The sequence below is a fragment of the Anabas testudineus genome, chromosome 17, assembly GCF_900324465.2.
Source record: "Anabas testudineus chromosome 17, fAnaTes1.2, whole genome shotgun sequence".
Lineage (NCBI taxonomy): Eukaryota > Metazoa > Chordata > Actinopteri > Anabantiformes > Anabantidae > Anabas > Anabas testudineus.
In genome coordinates this window covers 17,848,866-17,864,449 of record NC_046626.1, presented here as the reverse complement: position 1 = coordinate 17,864,449, position 15,584 = coordinate 17,848,866, and the positions used below count along the sequence as shown (strand labels likewise).

At 38.6% G+C, this 15,584-nt stretch overlaps 1 protein-coding gene across 1 annotated transcript in view; it reads left to right on the top strand.

The window, feature by feature from the left end:
- LOC113172449 (zinc finger protein GLIS1) overlaps positions 1 to 15,584 on the top strand; it is a 35,083-nt gene that overhangs the window by 17,747 nt on the left and 1,752 nt on the right. Inside the window, exons 3-8 of the mRNA XM_026375420.2 lie at positions 2,764 to 2,925; positions 6,733 to 6,846; positions 8,552 to 8,684; positions 9,746 to 9,902; positions 14,951 to 15,084; positions 15,307 to 15,405. Coding sequence (XP_026231205.1) covers positions 2,764 to 2,925; positions 6,733 to 6,846; positions 8,552 to 8,684; positions 9,746 to 9,902; positions 14,951 to 15,084; positions 15,307 to 15,405 — 799 coding nt within the window. The remainder of the gene's footprint in view (positions 1 to 2,763; positions 2,926 to 6,732; positions 6,847 to 8,551; positions 8,685 to 9,745; positions 9,903 to 14,950; positions 15,085 to 15,306; positions 15,406 to 15,584) is intronic.

The window sequence follows — 15,584 nt, the reverse complement described above, 5'->3', positions numbered from 1 at the left end:
TCAGCAAGTGCTCCGAAATGAAAAATGTTTACATACAAGTCACAAAAACTCTCTAGTGGCTTTATTTGATAGAAATTAAGATTTGAATTTATTTTAACCCAAACCATGATATTCCCCCAAACCTAGCCAAGTCGCTTTTGTAAACTTATAACCAAACCATAACCACAGCAATCACGTCATAAAACTGATTTATTAAACTGATTTGCAGTGATTTGTACATGTGGTCGTGCTGCTGACAGGGCCGCTAGATTGCTTTAACCATGTGTTGTTCTAAAGAGCAGTTACAAATAATTGGATTTTACCCATGGTTGGATTCTGAGAAAGCGGGTCCCACAGAGGTAAAATGGTACAAACAGCACAAATGAGGCTGCCACACAGTTTGTCTATTGTCTGGTCAGTTTTATTTATTTTTTGCCTCTTTATGGTTGTTTTTTGTCTGTTTTCGATTGTTTTGCATCCCTTCGTGGCTGTTTTCTGTCCTTTAACGGAGCTCTGTGACTTTCAAACAACAAACACTAGTTAGTTGAACTGTCATTTAATTTGTAGGACTTGTTGATTCTGTCCTGCTGCTGAACGTCCTCACTCAAACACCAAATGCGTATTGATCTGCAGCTGAAAATAGTCCCCAACAAATGCACTGTTGACTCCTGTTTGAGTTATGTTTGCTTACGTCTCCAGTGCCCTGTTTTCATTTATAAGATGACTCAGCCTTTAAAAAGACATGAATAAATAAAAGTATGTATCTGGGGGACCCATTTCTTTTTACTGATTTACTTAACTTGCTTTAATAATTAACCAAGAAACATGACACAGTAGAACAGATGTTAAATGATAATAAACTAAATCTAACGTTGCAGGTTAAACTGTACGTCTCCTCTTTAAATGCCAGACAGAGTGAAGATTAATGTATGGCTTCCTTGAGTTTATTAGGATTGGTATTCATTTTCCCCTAATCCATAAAATAAAGCCAACATTATACCTTTGGTAATAGAGACTTTAAGAAGACACATGTGTGCTGTCATGCTGGGGAAATAAAATATGTAAACTACAACCAGAGCTTAAATAAAGCTGTGCTCAAATTTCGACTCCAAGATTTTAGAAATCTGTTTCCATTTAGCTGCGATTTCCTTTGGTTGATTTTTATTGCCTTTTAACTGCACCATCAATTGGGTAAATTGCAAGAGTGAATGTGCATCTATTGGACTTTCAAATAACTAAAACTAACGTGTTTATGTAGAGTTCGTCTCTGCAGCTGCATAATGTGGATGCAAGCATGTCATCGGGGATACATACATTTGAATTACTCTGTTCTTTAAATAGTCACGTTTAACTTTGTGTGCTGAGATGATTTTAATCAATCAGCATGATGTAGTGGTTTTGTGTACAGACGTATTAAACTAAATGAGGTGACTGACATTTACACACTCATTAGCGAGACCTAATAAAAACCCTGGAATGAATATTAGGTCGAAAAACTGTTTCCAGATTTCTGCGCTAGTTTAAAAAAGATGAATTCTTTTGTTTCAGTATAAGAATCAGCCCAGGTTTGTGTCTTCAACAGTCTTTTTAAACAGATGATGATGGATAGGCTGGATAATTACAGTCAACATGTGTCAGATTAACCACATCGTGTTTGGTTCGTGCAATAAACAGACTTTCTTGTGACTCTCTAAACTTCCTCTGACTCCTTGTTAATGGGGCAAGAGGATTAAAATGAATGCAGAGGAATATTCACTTACATTTCACAGTGGCTAGTAGAAACTGAATGTTTCTATAAAGTTATAAAGTTTTATGGTCTAACAGAAATACTGTTGAAGCCTCTCACAGACTGACGTGTGTGGTTTTGTTACCTGCTATTCATTTATGGTCAAACAACCTAAAATATACAGTATGAATTTCAAGTGTAATATATCTTAGACTTCAGCAAACTTCAGTCAAAGTGGGATTTTATTATATGTAAGTCATAGGCCAACATAGTTTAAAGGTACAAAAGGGATTTAACACCAGAAGTGGGATAAAACTCGGACGTATGGATATGCAAAGCTATATAAACGTCCAGTGGAGTTTAATAAGCAAAATATAACAAAATATGCACTGATGCATCAAGTACGTAGTCGTACAGTACAGCTGCTATTTTATTAGGTATATCTGTGTGTTCCAGTTCAGTCTGCTGCCATAACATCTGTCTCTAACATCTGTAACGTGGCATCATTTTGAGTTATACTACTTGTTTATCGTGTGTCTCCTGTGGTCACTTTTCAACACTTTGTGGCTGTGTGCCTGTTTTTCGTGATTTCGTGCCTATTTTTGTTAGTTGTATCTGTTTTTCTCTCTCTTTGGGATCATTTTGTGTCTGTTTTTGTTCATCGTGTGCCTTTTGTTGGTCATCTTTCTACTCTCTGTGGCCAGTTTGTGTCTATTTGTAGTTGTAGTTGTGTAATTTTTGTCTCTTTGTGGTCATTTTGTCTTTTGATGGAGTGCTGTGATTTTCAAACAAGGAATATTAACACTCACTTCATTCAGAGGCACTGAGAGGTCCTTCGCATTACATCATTTGACCCATTGTTAATATAAAAAATATTGATTGAAGCAGATTTAAGTCTGGAGCCAACAACCTTTTTTAGCTGGACTTCAAACCCAAAAGACGTTTACTCCCTCAAAGCGATTTTATTGAAGAAAATATTTAAAAAGTGATAAGTTAAATGTTATTATATGGTGAAAGTCTCAAGTTGTAGTAAGACTGTTTGTGTTTTCCCTTGTTAGTTTGAGGGCTGCTCCAAGGCGTTCTCCCGTCTGGAGAACTTGAAGATCCACCTGAGAAGCCACACAGGAGAGAAACCGTACATCTGCCAGCACCCCGGCTGCCTGAAGGCCTTCAGTAACTCCAGTGACCGGGCCAAACACCAGCGCACACACCTGGACACAGTCAGTGAACTACAACACACACAACACAAGTTTCCCCTTGTGACAGATGCTTACACTGAAAAAACATCTTATTGTAGCATAATCTCTGCTTTGTTTTTGTATTTAGGAAATCCAATGACAGTTATACAGCTGTGCACATCATCCTTTAGTCGCTTTTAGACTTTACCTCATCACGTATCTCAGTCAATAAAGGTTACAGAGCCATAAAATCTGCACACAAAGAGATTAAACATTCCACTTTAGTAAAAGCACTGTATCAATTCATTAGAAAAATAGTAGTTTTAATAAATCATGAGACACCGTGAACTGGCTACTTTTTACTTTTCATTCATGACAACTACATGGATGAATGACGATGAAATCAAAATGCAGGAATTAAACTCAGAGAGTCAACTTAACTTTTGCACTGTCAGATGTTGTAAAGCAGCCAGAAGAGTTCACCATTTAATGCTGGTGAGTGATGAAACTCCTGTGAAACTTTACTCGGGGGTTTAAAAAAGCAGGGGCGAGCGTCCCCCGTGCTCACGATGGTCATAAATTAAGGATTCAACTGCAAAATAAGTTATGAAATCCACTGATGCAGCATGTGAGGGAACAGAAAACAGACTTTTTCCTTGAAATCCAAACTTTTTAACTCGTCATGGCTCCCACTTGTGCACCAGGTGCCAAATATGATGCCAGGATTGTGGTTCTATTTCTGTAAAGGTCTTTTCCTATGCAGCGGTGGAAAGTAATCAAGTATTTCTTTATTACAAGTGCTTTTACTCTATTACACTTATTAACAGCTGTAGTAAATAAATCACTTTAAGAATCTTCATATAACACAAATACATGATGAATCTATATTCTGTACATATACAGACATGTAGTATATGAATTACAGTGGTTTCAACATAAAGGTCAGTTTCCTCTAAGGGTCACAAGATGATTAATGTTCTGAAGAAAACATATTCTTATAGACATGAATTAGACTTTTTCAGATATCTATGTGAAAACTATTATGTAAAGATGCAGTGTGTAGCCTTTTTCAAATTGAAATCTGCTCTAAAACGCCTCTTAATGTGAGGAGGAGCTCCTGCAGTGCAGAGATTTTCACTTCTGTGAAGTGTTTTAAAGCGAGGCGCCCTCCTAACCAATTCCAAACATTTCTGGTTGATTGGTAAGTTTTGAAGCATTCTCAGTTATTGTCATTTCATAATTACTAATACCTAAACAATATATAAACACAGTTTCCAGAAAAGACAACACATCACATGTTGAAACTGATAAAACCGTCCTCTGACAAACATTAATCGCTGTGTTCTATCACGTCTTCGTCTGTAACGTCTGTCACCATCTGGAAACTGATGGCTTTTAATTTCCATCCTTACTTAATATGTAATATTTCAGCAGAATAATTTCTCCTTTACTGTTTATGTCTGCATATAGTCACAAGAAATATTCATTTATATATGTTTGAATTATGAGGCGCCATAATTTAAACAGCCAGATGAAACCAGCATATTCGCCTGAGCACCTCACCAAGTTCAGAATATTCCTGATGATTTAAAACATTCGCTAGGTATTAAGGGGGGAAAACACATAAAACCACTTTAATTTAAAGTACCACTGCTCCCCTCCTTTCTCCTCTTTCTGCATAGTTGCCACTGAGCATTCTTTAGGATTGTGAAACTGCATACCTGCCGTGGATTTATTCTGAAAACCACAGTTATTTTTACTCCTGCTGACAAGCGTTGAGGATTTAGCGGTAATCCTGCAAATCAGATCTCTTATTACACGGATGAGATGGAACTGTATATTGCACCGTAGTGTTATTACAACAAGAGGAAAAAGTTATTCTCTCCCTTTTTGTGGTTTCACGCTGGCTAATTGCAGCTTCACAGTTGCGTCACAAATCAAGAATCAGACACATCTGGCGCCATCACGGAGGCCCAGTGGAAGATCGTCTGAGTGTAAATAATTGCTGAATATAGTGTAACCAGGAGCCAGGAAAAGGCTGGTGGTTATTTAAGTTTGACTAAATAACTTGTATTGTGTTACTAATTTTATGAATAATAGTGTGTTAAGTGAGATTTGTTTCTAAAATGAGGTCAGCCTCATGCAGATGTGTGTCTACTAAAATTTACAGCTCACGTAAATTGAAAATTAGATGTTTTTTTATACCTTACACCATCTTGTTATGAATTTGCTATGTGCAATTCATATGTGCTTCCAAGACAGTAATGATTTTTTAAATATGCATAAGTTAGCAACTGTCAGACTGTGTTGCTGATGAGTGACCATGTAAAATAGCAAGTAGCAAAATAGTAATTTAGAGCATTTATCACACAGGAAAACTTAGTTTGAGCCATGTGCCACAATCTGACACTCATCTGGCCGTGAGACAGCTGTGCAGCCCATCGTCCAAGTACTTCTGAGCCACTAAAATGAAATGCAGTGTTTCATTTCAGATCTTCTGTGTTGTTTTACAGAGCCAAAATGAATATAATTGTCATTGCTTCACTGTCCAAATATACTGATGTAACTATAAAATCAATGTTGTCTAAAATAATCTTTAAAATTGATGTTGAATCACGAATGCTCTAAACCACAATCACTGTGCAGTTTGTGTAAGATTAGAAAAGTCCAGCACTTTATTAAGAATTTATCTGTTTAAACTCAGGGAGCCCTGCGTTGGTCTCCCTGAGGATAGTGCTCAGAAATAGTTTCATAAGACCAAGATATTGCCCAATTTTTGCAAACTTAAACACTACAGTGGAGTATTCGCTCTGACATCAGATCTATGTCACAGCTTTTGCACATCTGCAACTTGAAATGTATTTATTTTGGGTCTATAGAGAATAACGTGAACAATTTAATAGAAAAGGAGAAGAAACAAACATTAAAACATTAAACTGCCTGCAAAAAACATCATTTGATGTCAAATGAATTAGATGCAAACAGGCGTTTTTAACATTTCTATATGAAAACAATGAATACGACAGAATATACAGAACTCTACTGCAAACATGCGTCCAGGTAAAGACAAACTGAGCCAACAAACATGTGTCACAGCCCCCAAATGTGAAAGTATGTGCGTGCTAGGATCCATTTTGGTTTCTAAATCACAGTTTACATTATGAATGCATTAATTTATGGCTTAAAGTTTATTGACACTGAACTGTTCCTCTTAACTATTTTCTCTCTTCCTCTTCTTAAGCCTGCAGACGAAAGGTAAATATACTCATAACATCCATTCTCTGCTGAGAGGCACCTGTTGACCTCATCTAACTGTCCGTCTTTTCACTGTTAGTGCAGTTGTCACAGTTGTTACAACATTTATCCCAAATATTTGTGCAGAGAAGCGCTGACAGCGTTACACCTGTAACCCATCTGGACGTGACTCATGCAAACCTGTATTTTTATTTATAAACACACTTAAATTATGTGTTTGACATCATGTGGTGAATGTTCTGCCATTCTACGATCTGATTTAGAAAGTAATGAAGTATGTTTTGTAATATTTGTACAGTATACAGTACAGTCGTGTGTTTCATTGGAGGGTTGTAGGGAAGTGTTGGTGTCTCAGTATTGGGAGTAAAGTGGAAACTGTAGTAAATCAGTAAGAGAATCGCTGCAGCACAAGTAGACAACTTCTGGTGAAAGAGAGATTACAGGAGAATGGTAATGTGCCAACACTTCACAAAATAGCATAATAAACGTCACGGGCTGATGATATATGTGCCACAGTTTTATTTTATTTTATTTTATTTTCGTTTCCTTTCCTTCCATCCTCTCTCACCTCTTTCTCCTGTGGCTCATTCACAGAAACCGTACGCCTGTCAGATCCCGGGCTGCACCAAACGTTACACCGACCCCAGCTCGTTACGGAAACACGTCAAAGCTCACTCAGCCAAAGGCCTTCAGGAGAGGGAGGTCAAGGTACCAACAATAACTGTGTTTATTTACACCGGTCATTTAAATGACTGCATTTTTAAAGTTGATGAATATACATAAACGAATAGACCATTTTATGGTCGGGACATGTTGCACTTTGACCTCAGCTGCAGTATAATTTGCATTTACCTCTGATGTTCTTACTCAGCAAGCTAGTTTTCTGATTAAGTTAATGTGAAAATATAAGTTAATCCGACTCAGTTTCCACATGTAGATTTCAGTTTGTAGATTGGTTGACATTGTTCATATCCTTAATACAGGAATACACTACAGCATCCTGGAAAACCATCCAGCTATGACAAACTAATTGACACTAATTATGGCATTTTCCAAGAAAGATTCATCGTATATGCTGCAGATATAAAACCTATTGTGAAATTCGCTTCAGTTTGGGTAGTCAGATATTATGAACATGTTTGAATTCAAAGATACAGACAAACAAAAACAAAAAATATTAGTACAATGTACAAAGAGTTAATAATAATGCAAATAATAGAAAGAGAGGTGAAGAGTTGAGAGTTTCCTGTGGCAGCATTCATGAAAAGAAGAGCATTTAGAGTATTCATAACAAATAAATGAAATAATGAAGAGACTAAAGGAGTACATCAACATTCAGAACATCAACAAATATATCTTCTTTTATTATTATTATTCCAGTTAAATGGTTCTTTATAACACTTCCAGTAGAAAAGAGATTACTCAGTCATCAGTAGTCACAGGTAATAAGAGCTGGAGAGCAGAGGCACAATGAGAGAATAAGCATGTTTATGAATCAGTAGGATGAAATACAACAAAATAAAGCATTACACACACTCCCTGGAAGACATAATAGGGAGCCCATTGTTCAGCGTTATCTGGGCCTTGTTTGTTTTCTATGGACCATGAGTGACACTGGAGTTTTGTATGTATTCCCATGCCTTGTTTGGTTTAAACAGAACCACGTGTGCCTTTAAGTTGTGACATGGCTAACACGCCCTGCACTGCAGTAAATCCTGCGGGGCTAAATAGGACTTTGAAATTTTAAACATGCATTTCATAAACTCCTTACGGTTATACATTTCTTGGAGCTGATGTGTCACAGCTATTGAAGTTTGTGTCTTTATAAACACTGGTTTAGGGAAACATTTTTCACTGATTATTCAAACGTCTTTTGTGGTTTCTGGGTGTCCTTTGCAAGCTTCTTCTGAGTCCTGGAGCTGTCGATAAATTGCTGTGGAAAGTCCTGGGGGATGCTTGGTTAAAGCTGAATAATAAAGTAAATTGTCTTGCCTTAACTGTGTTAGAACATTTTGGAACACGATTGCCTAACAAGATTTCTAGTTGTATCTTGAGAAGCTGGCTTGCATGATGAAACAAGAAACAGGCATCTGGTGCAAGTAAAGTGTCTTTGAAAAATGAACAGTAGAAAAGTGCCTGCAGTAAACTTGAAATTGATCTACGGTATGTAATCAAAGGAGAAGTGAATCCTTTCAAAATGTAGCTCCATGGGAGATGTGTTGCTCAACAGCAAAATAAAAAAAGACAATTGGAAGACAACTAAGCTGTAGTTTTAACATAATTACTCACATCCCTAGTTACAGGCAGGCTTCCACACAGTCCCAGTTCCGTGCAAACACAATATTAGATGTTATATTTAGTATTTTTAATCAACTGCAACTGTACAAACGTTTGTCTTTTGTCTTACTGACAGGTTCAGGTGCACACATTGTTGGAATCTGACATTCTGAGTGACTGTCTGGCCAAGCAGCACCTCCACAGCTCTGCTTCGTCCCACCAAGGAAACAACAACAGCTCATCTTTACCAGGCTTAGATGACTTCACAGGTATTCCCAGATGAAATGGTAGCAACAAGCAGCGCAAACCTGTGTTTATCCTCCAGCACGTCTCTGGAAGAGACTAAAGACAAAGAAAACGCAGTTAACACCTGGCCTGTTAAGTTGTCTCTTTCATTTTCTCCCATGGCCTCATTTGCTCCTTTTCCTCTCCCTCCTCTCCCATTCCTTCGATGATAGCTCATCATGCCAGTGTTTACCTTGTCCAATTACCGGGCACTGACTGCGGGCAAGTTGGCCCCCTCACCGCCCGTCCTTCAGCTTCTCCAAACCAGTTTTCCAGCCAAACTCATTTTCTTTCCCTTTCAATGGCTGAACCACGATCAAGAAGCTGTCAGGTACACTGAGGCTCAGTTGGCAAAAGAGAGGAGAGAGTGTCCAGGAGAGCTGTCCACGTCTATTACTTCAGACTACTTGCAGTTTTACCCAGAAGACTTTGAGGGAAAAGCCTCAAACGGCAAACAACAAGCTATGTTTATCCAGGGTGAAACAAGCATGTCAGTGTTTAATATTGAAAATGTCCCACAAGGACTTTCTCCCTATCAGAAATGGTCAAATGTCAGAGCCTCAAACCTTGTATACATGTATGTGTACGATGTATGGTGACATATCCTATCATCGTGAGCTGCCATGTGCTGAAAGCGCTGCTGATGGCAAGCAGACGAGTGTTAAAGTTTTAAATGAATACACCCCCAAAAGTATAAAACACTCGCAGCCCGTCGGCTTCGAAGGTGATTCTACAGTTTGTGTAGGTTTAAAATGTCAACACCGATTTCTAATCTTCTTAGTATTTAAATGATCAACAAAATAATATTATATTGGAGACTTTTCAAATCTTTTATGCTCATTTTATGTTTACAACTAGTTATATATTTGCCAAAAAGATGAGTAAAGCTAGCATTTGTTTTTCACTTAAACCTAAATATATTTGTTGTGCTGAACACATGACGACATATAGTTTAATTGTTAAATAATATCTCCCTATAATTCATACTCCTCAAATCTTAATGTAATAGGCCTAATTTTTCGGGGGGTCACTGTGTCTCTTTCAGGCGTGTACTCAAACAGCAGCAACATCCACAACAGGGGAAATTCAGATTTTCTCTCTACACCAGGAGACACCTGCTCCAGGTATCAAGGCTTGGAAGGAAACTTTGACGCCAGCAGCCCAGTATCTTCAGTAACAAGCCCAGCGAACATGAGAGAGGGGTGAGTGGATGATAACAGCAAATACTGCCAAAAAGTAAATCATTAATTTACGTGTGCAGGGAAAAGTCTTCAAATTCACACTTAGAAACTGGACAGTTTTCTTTAGCAAATGGCTTCTAGATGTTAAATACCTTGCTCAATGGCTGCCCAACAGTAGTTCTTATGGGAATTTTAGTTGTTCTTGTTTATTTCACTCATTTCGAATATATCCCAGTGTGCTGCGTTGGTTTAGAGCATCGCAGAGTGAAGTCAACCTTAAGAAAAACTACTTTGAATACCACAAGAGACTGTAAAACTATAAAAGTCAAAAAAGATATTTTTATGTCCTCACTGTCATGCATTGTAAAATTAGATTGCTCTCATTTCTTGGAGAGCAGAGTACTTTAATGATACTTAATGATGTACCCAGAGGCAAACTTAAATGGTCAGTTTGTCAGAAAAATACATATTTTCCCACTTACCCCTAGTGGTGTCTGGCAGGGTCTCCACTTATCTGCTGCTGAGATTTCTGCTGCCAACCCAATACAATAGATGGAATTTTGTTTGCATTTGGCTGTTTGGATTTGGACCTATTTTATACGACACATAAAAACACTGAAATGCGCCTCTCTGCATGTGAAACGGATTTTCTAGAACAGTGCATATTTGGGTGTTCACCCCAAAATCTGTTGCCTTTTTGTATGTTTTAAATACATTAATTTAATGACTCTTGCGTGTATTAGCGCATTTTTAAACAGCTCGACGCACTAAGCAGTCCGACTCTGCCCTATGTCAAATCCGTTCAGTCTATTTTGATGCGAAGTTTTCATAGGCACTGTGCTTTGCCTCTCTTGTCTGAGAGTTGTGTGAGTATATGCATTCTTGTATAAACCAGAGGCATTATCACCAGAGATGCAGCTTTGGTTTTGTGGTTGCAGTGATTGGGTAGTTGGAAGCCTCAGAACTTGTGTGTACTGTAAACTGAGACAAATTTTGTCTAGCCTAGTATAAAAGTAGAAGTGAGACTAAAAAGATACATCCGAAAGGCTCCAGGGCACCGGTTTCTGGACAGCACGGTCTTAAATATTGGTCATTGAAACTTTGCCCATAAACTAACTTTTATTGGCGCAACATTGTCAACAAATGCAGTCTATTCAAGAAAACTGTTACTAAGGGCCAAAACTACATTTTTGTGGTTCAATAAATGGTATGAAATCTTCACATATAATGCACATAATTGTGAAATTATCCAGTGTTTCCACAGGTTGTTTTCAAATGGGCTTTCTTGGCATCTTGGCAAGTGTGTTAAGATGGTTTGCTCTCTTTTAAAACAAATTCATGACTGTAAAACACTTAACTTGAAGGCTCATTATTGATCTTGGAAATGAAATGTTAACAAAACTTCTTAGTACAAACTCCACAAAAAGAAGTTCTTTGTCAATTTGAGCTGCAGTTTAAACTCTTTATCTGTTGATGAGATGCACGGATAAAGCTCTGGAAGTTCAGTAATAAAAATGCATCATTTTTATTCAGTGTCTTTATTCAGTTTTCACATGTTGTATACAAGATTCAGAGCCCGGACAGTATTGTTTTAGAATACTTGTTTTGAACTTTATGTATTTGGATATCCTTGAAAATAGTTTCAAAATGCTTAAGGCCATCTATTAAATGGAACTGATGAAGAGAGGGCATTAAGGCAGAGTTTCCATGCTGGAAAGTTTTTAAAATTCAGACAAGGTTAATATCAATTAGATGTACACAAGAAAAGTTTTTTGTCTACCAAAATATCTGATCTACAACATCTAATTCTGTTTTCCCATCTTGCAATACAATGTCCCGCTATTTAACTGGCTGGGTTCAGGCAATCACAGCACTGGGTTGTGTTCAGAGAAAGACCGAACCACCTAAACAGAGAAACAAGAAACAGTCGCGCCGCACAAAAAGCCTGTATTCAAATTTAAACTAAAACACAGTCTTTCTCTAACACTAACCAAAGTGCTTTTCTTCTAACCCAACCTCGCGCTGGACTCTGGACTCGAACTCGTCTGTGGTTTGACAGTTCTGCACATTATCTGCCCTCCATCTACCCCAACAACCTCCTTCAGACACTGTTTCTGTTAATAAATCTATTACGTCATTCATTCAAAATATTTTATGCAAAAACATCATCGTGGTTGCAGTTTAGTTGCTGCTATATAAGCATTGTGCATACATCCAAATTGCTATTTAGGGGTGAAATGAACTTCTTTAAAGTTTGTTTAAAGTTTACTAAACAAAGTCATACATCAGTAATTCAAATATGACGTACAGGTAAGAGTTTGGATGTGTGTTCGTGCGTTTGCAGCACATATAATTGAACTGGCCTCAGTGCAGCATCTTTCTGCCTCCTTTACCTCAAAGCTTGTAGCCAGAGCTGCACAATCTGGGCTTTGACGTCTCTTTATAGAGACTGAGGATGTCATAGAATCCCACTGGTGCCCACAGAACGTGACGGCCTGCCAAAGCCAATACCAGACAAGCACTTGTTTTTCCCCCAAATGACTTAGCGTGACGTTAAACACGTGAAAGTAAATTATCTTTGCTTCACAGCACAGCCGGCATCAGGCTCTGACCTCATAGCCAGGCACGTGTTTACTCTGGCTGGGATGAGCCATTTCGGCTTCTTCTAATTATTTAATACTTGAGGGATTCAGAGACTTGTCCGTCAGCGAGCATTTGTGATGTGCAGTGTTTGTTTTGCGGTTCTGGGGAGGCCGTGCGGGATTGGCTTTTTGGAGCGGAGTGTCCATCAGATACAGGCGCACTAACTGGAAGAGCTGTCACACAGAAACACTATTATACAATTTGAAGGAAAGAGAAGTAATGGAGTTTACTTTACAGAAGCTCCGAGTGACACTGAATCTAAACGCTGATTTAACTGACATGTTTGACGTGTCTGCACATTTGTGTATTTAATATATCTCTACCATTCAATAAGTGGTTACTATCAGTGCCTAGCTGCTAGCGCCTTAGATCTAAATTACATACATCCAGTAAATCTTCATGTTAGAAATACTCATCAGCTTTTCCTTTGCCAAAACCAAAAACCGATCAGTTTTGCGTGCACAAACTGGCACCTTCAGTAAACCTACTCATGCCCTCCTCTGATCCTGCCCATGTGTGCTGCTATTAAAAAGCAGCCCTGGATTAGGGTAGGGTTGCATACAGTATAATGTGCATATAAACATAAGATCTTAAATTCTGCAAGCAGGATTCTTCTCATTCCAGATATAAGGAGGACAACTGGCTGCAGTTAGTTAGGCAGGAAAAAAAGTGAGTGATGGGGGGGTTTAGCTTGTAAAATATGATCATAGCAACAGTTTCCTAAGGTCGTGCTGACAGCAGCTCCCTCAGGCGAACGCTCACTGTTAAGCTCGTGCATCTGAGAAGTTCGGGCACCCTGGCCACAAAACTAGAAATCGAGCCACGCACGGCACAGCTCAGACATCTCAGCTATGTTGTTGCAGCATTGCAAGAATGTAAGCCGTGGAGCAGGCTGTTGTTTATAGCTAAGGTCAGTGCTGATGGTTCAGGGGCCACTGAGGGGAATCCAGAGAAGTGCTGAATTTTTGGGGCTCGTAGCCATCGCAGCACATTCATTTTCAACAGTCTTACTATATCAAAGCTAACTTTATTTACATAATCCTATATAAAGTCTGGTCTTTATTACCTTGGGAAACCACAGCCATCTGTAATTTACATTAGCTTTGGTTCCAAAAAGCCATATTGATTAATTTTGGCTTTTATTGTGTTTCTCCACTGAAAGCAGAGACTGTCAAATTAAATATAATGGCATTTGACATGGGAAATGGGTAATAAAGAGATCTGGGGATGATAAATGATAGATATGTAAAAAAAAAAATCTCCAAACATTTCCTGTTTTATAGCTGGTCAGATGTGTATATAGAAGGCGCTTGGGCCAGGAGCCATCAGTATCTCTGACAAGGCCTGGCTTGTTTATGAAGTCCACTAAAACCCTTCCAGTAGAAACCAAGGCCATTTGGCTCTCAGGGGACCAATATGCTACAGTACATCATCCAGGAGAATTCTCAGGCCACATGAAATGCTGCTCTTTGAAGGAGGAAGGCGGTGGGGGTGTTCAAATACCATACTTGGGGGTTTTCAGCTGCATATCTCCTTGGAGAGAGATTTGACTGCCTTTTTTTCTCCTTGTCGACTTGGCTCCACTGACTCATTCGTTTCCATGTTGAGTCAGAGTGTTTATGCACAGTCAGCACATTCTTACAGCGTAGCCATGGATACAAAACCCGCCTACAGTACCCCCCAATGTGGAAACCTATTTAAACTGCACTGTTTGCTTGTGGGTTTTCATTGTATATGAGTATTTACATGTTTCCTTCTGATAACAGCTGCAGCCCCACTAACCAACCCCCAGCTAATGGTTAAAATGAAAAAGACTGTGTCCGGGTTTGATTTCATCAGTTTTGTGTCAGAGTTTGTTTGAGTTCAAGGCTACAAAAGGTGAAAAACAAAAAGTGAGCCCAGGTGATGATGTTGTTTTGATATTGTTTAGTCTCTTAGTGACCGGTTAGATCACTAATCGTCATTTTTTTTCTTGGCTCGGACATGTTGAAGTGAAGTTAATGAATCTTGAGCAACACTGATGTACATCTCTATTTGACAGAAGACTTTCAGCAGGACTGAAGCTCGAGCCAAATGAAGAAAGTATAAAACAAAGCCATTGTTGTAAAAGTGTGTCTGGATTGTGTCCGTCATGGAGCCACGAGGACGTTTGATTTGCCTTCATCCACCTTTAAAAAAACGTTCTTGAAAAAGTCTGTTTTTATGTATTCCTGTTTGCTTGTGAATTGCTTTTAAATGACTACGTCGTCATTTTGGGGATTTGGCTTGTTCGCCGACTTATCGAGAGTTGGAGGAGAAGTTTGATACCATTCTCATGTCATTTCATGTTTGTAGCAACATCATTTGTTGAAATGCTCATCGGGTTTCTATGTGTTCATATGTGAAGTAATAGAAACTAATAGAGTCACCTGGGAATCTATTGACAGGAACAGATCTTCATTGCTGTTCATGCCTTCTGACGTCCGTCCACTGAGCTCCCCATCAGACCGACTCGACGTTCGGCTTCAGGGCTACCACAAAACCTACAGTCACCAACAACAAGTGTTCTCACAGCAGCAAGGTACTGACAGTGTTCACTGAAGGAGTGTTAGTTCTGTTAGTATGACGAACACCAAAGACCCCAAACATTAGTATATATAGTTTAAATACATGACAAATGCTGATCATGACCAGCATTAAATCTTTCCCATGCTGACCCCTGTGCACCACAACATTAAAACCTCCTGTGACCTATTTTTTGGTGTCCTTGCCACTGACCGTCATCCCCCCTTGTTTCTCCAAGGTTGTCTGTTCAATGAAGGAAAGGTGGTTCAACCAGTCGGTGATGGAGGCCTTGAACCCATCAGTTACGTCACAAACCCCTCTGCTCCTCACTCCACAGGTAGGACAGCAAGAAAGGAAAGCAGAGTAAAGACCTCAGCATACTCCAAGTTTTAAAATGAATTCATTTTTCAAATGAATTCATATCGATTTCATAATTCTTTATTTATCTACATAAAAAGAAATGCGCTGAAACAGAATAAAAATGAATACAGAATTTCCTGTGTCTCTGTCTTGTCA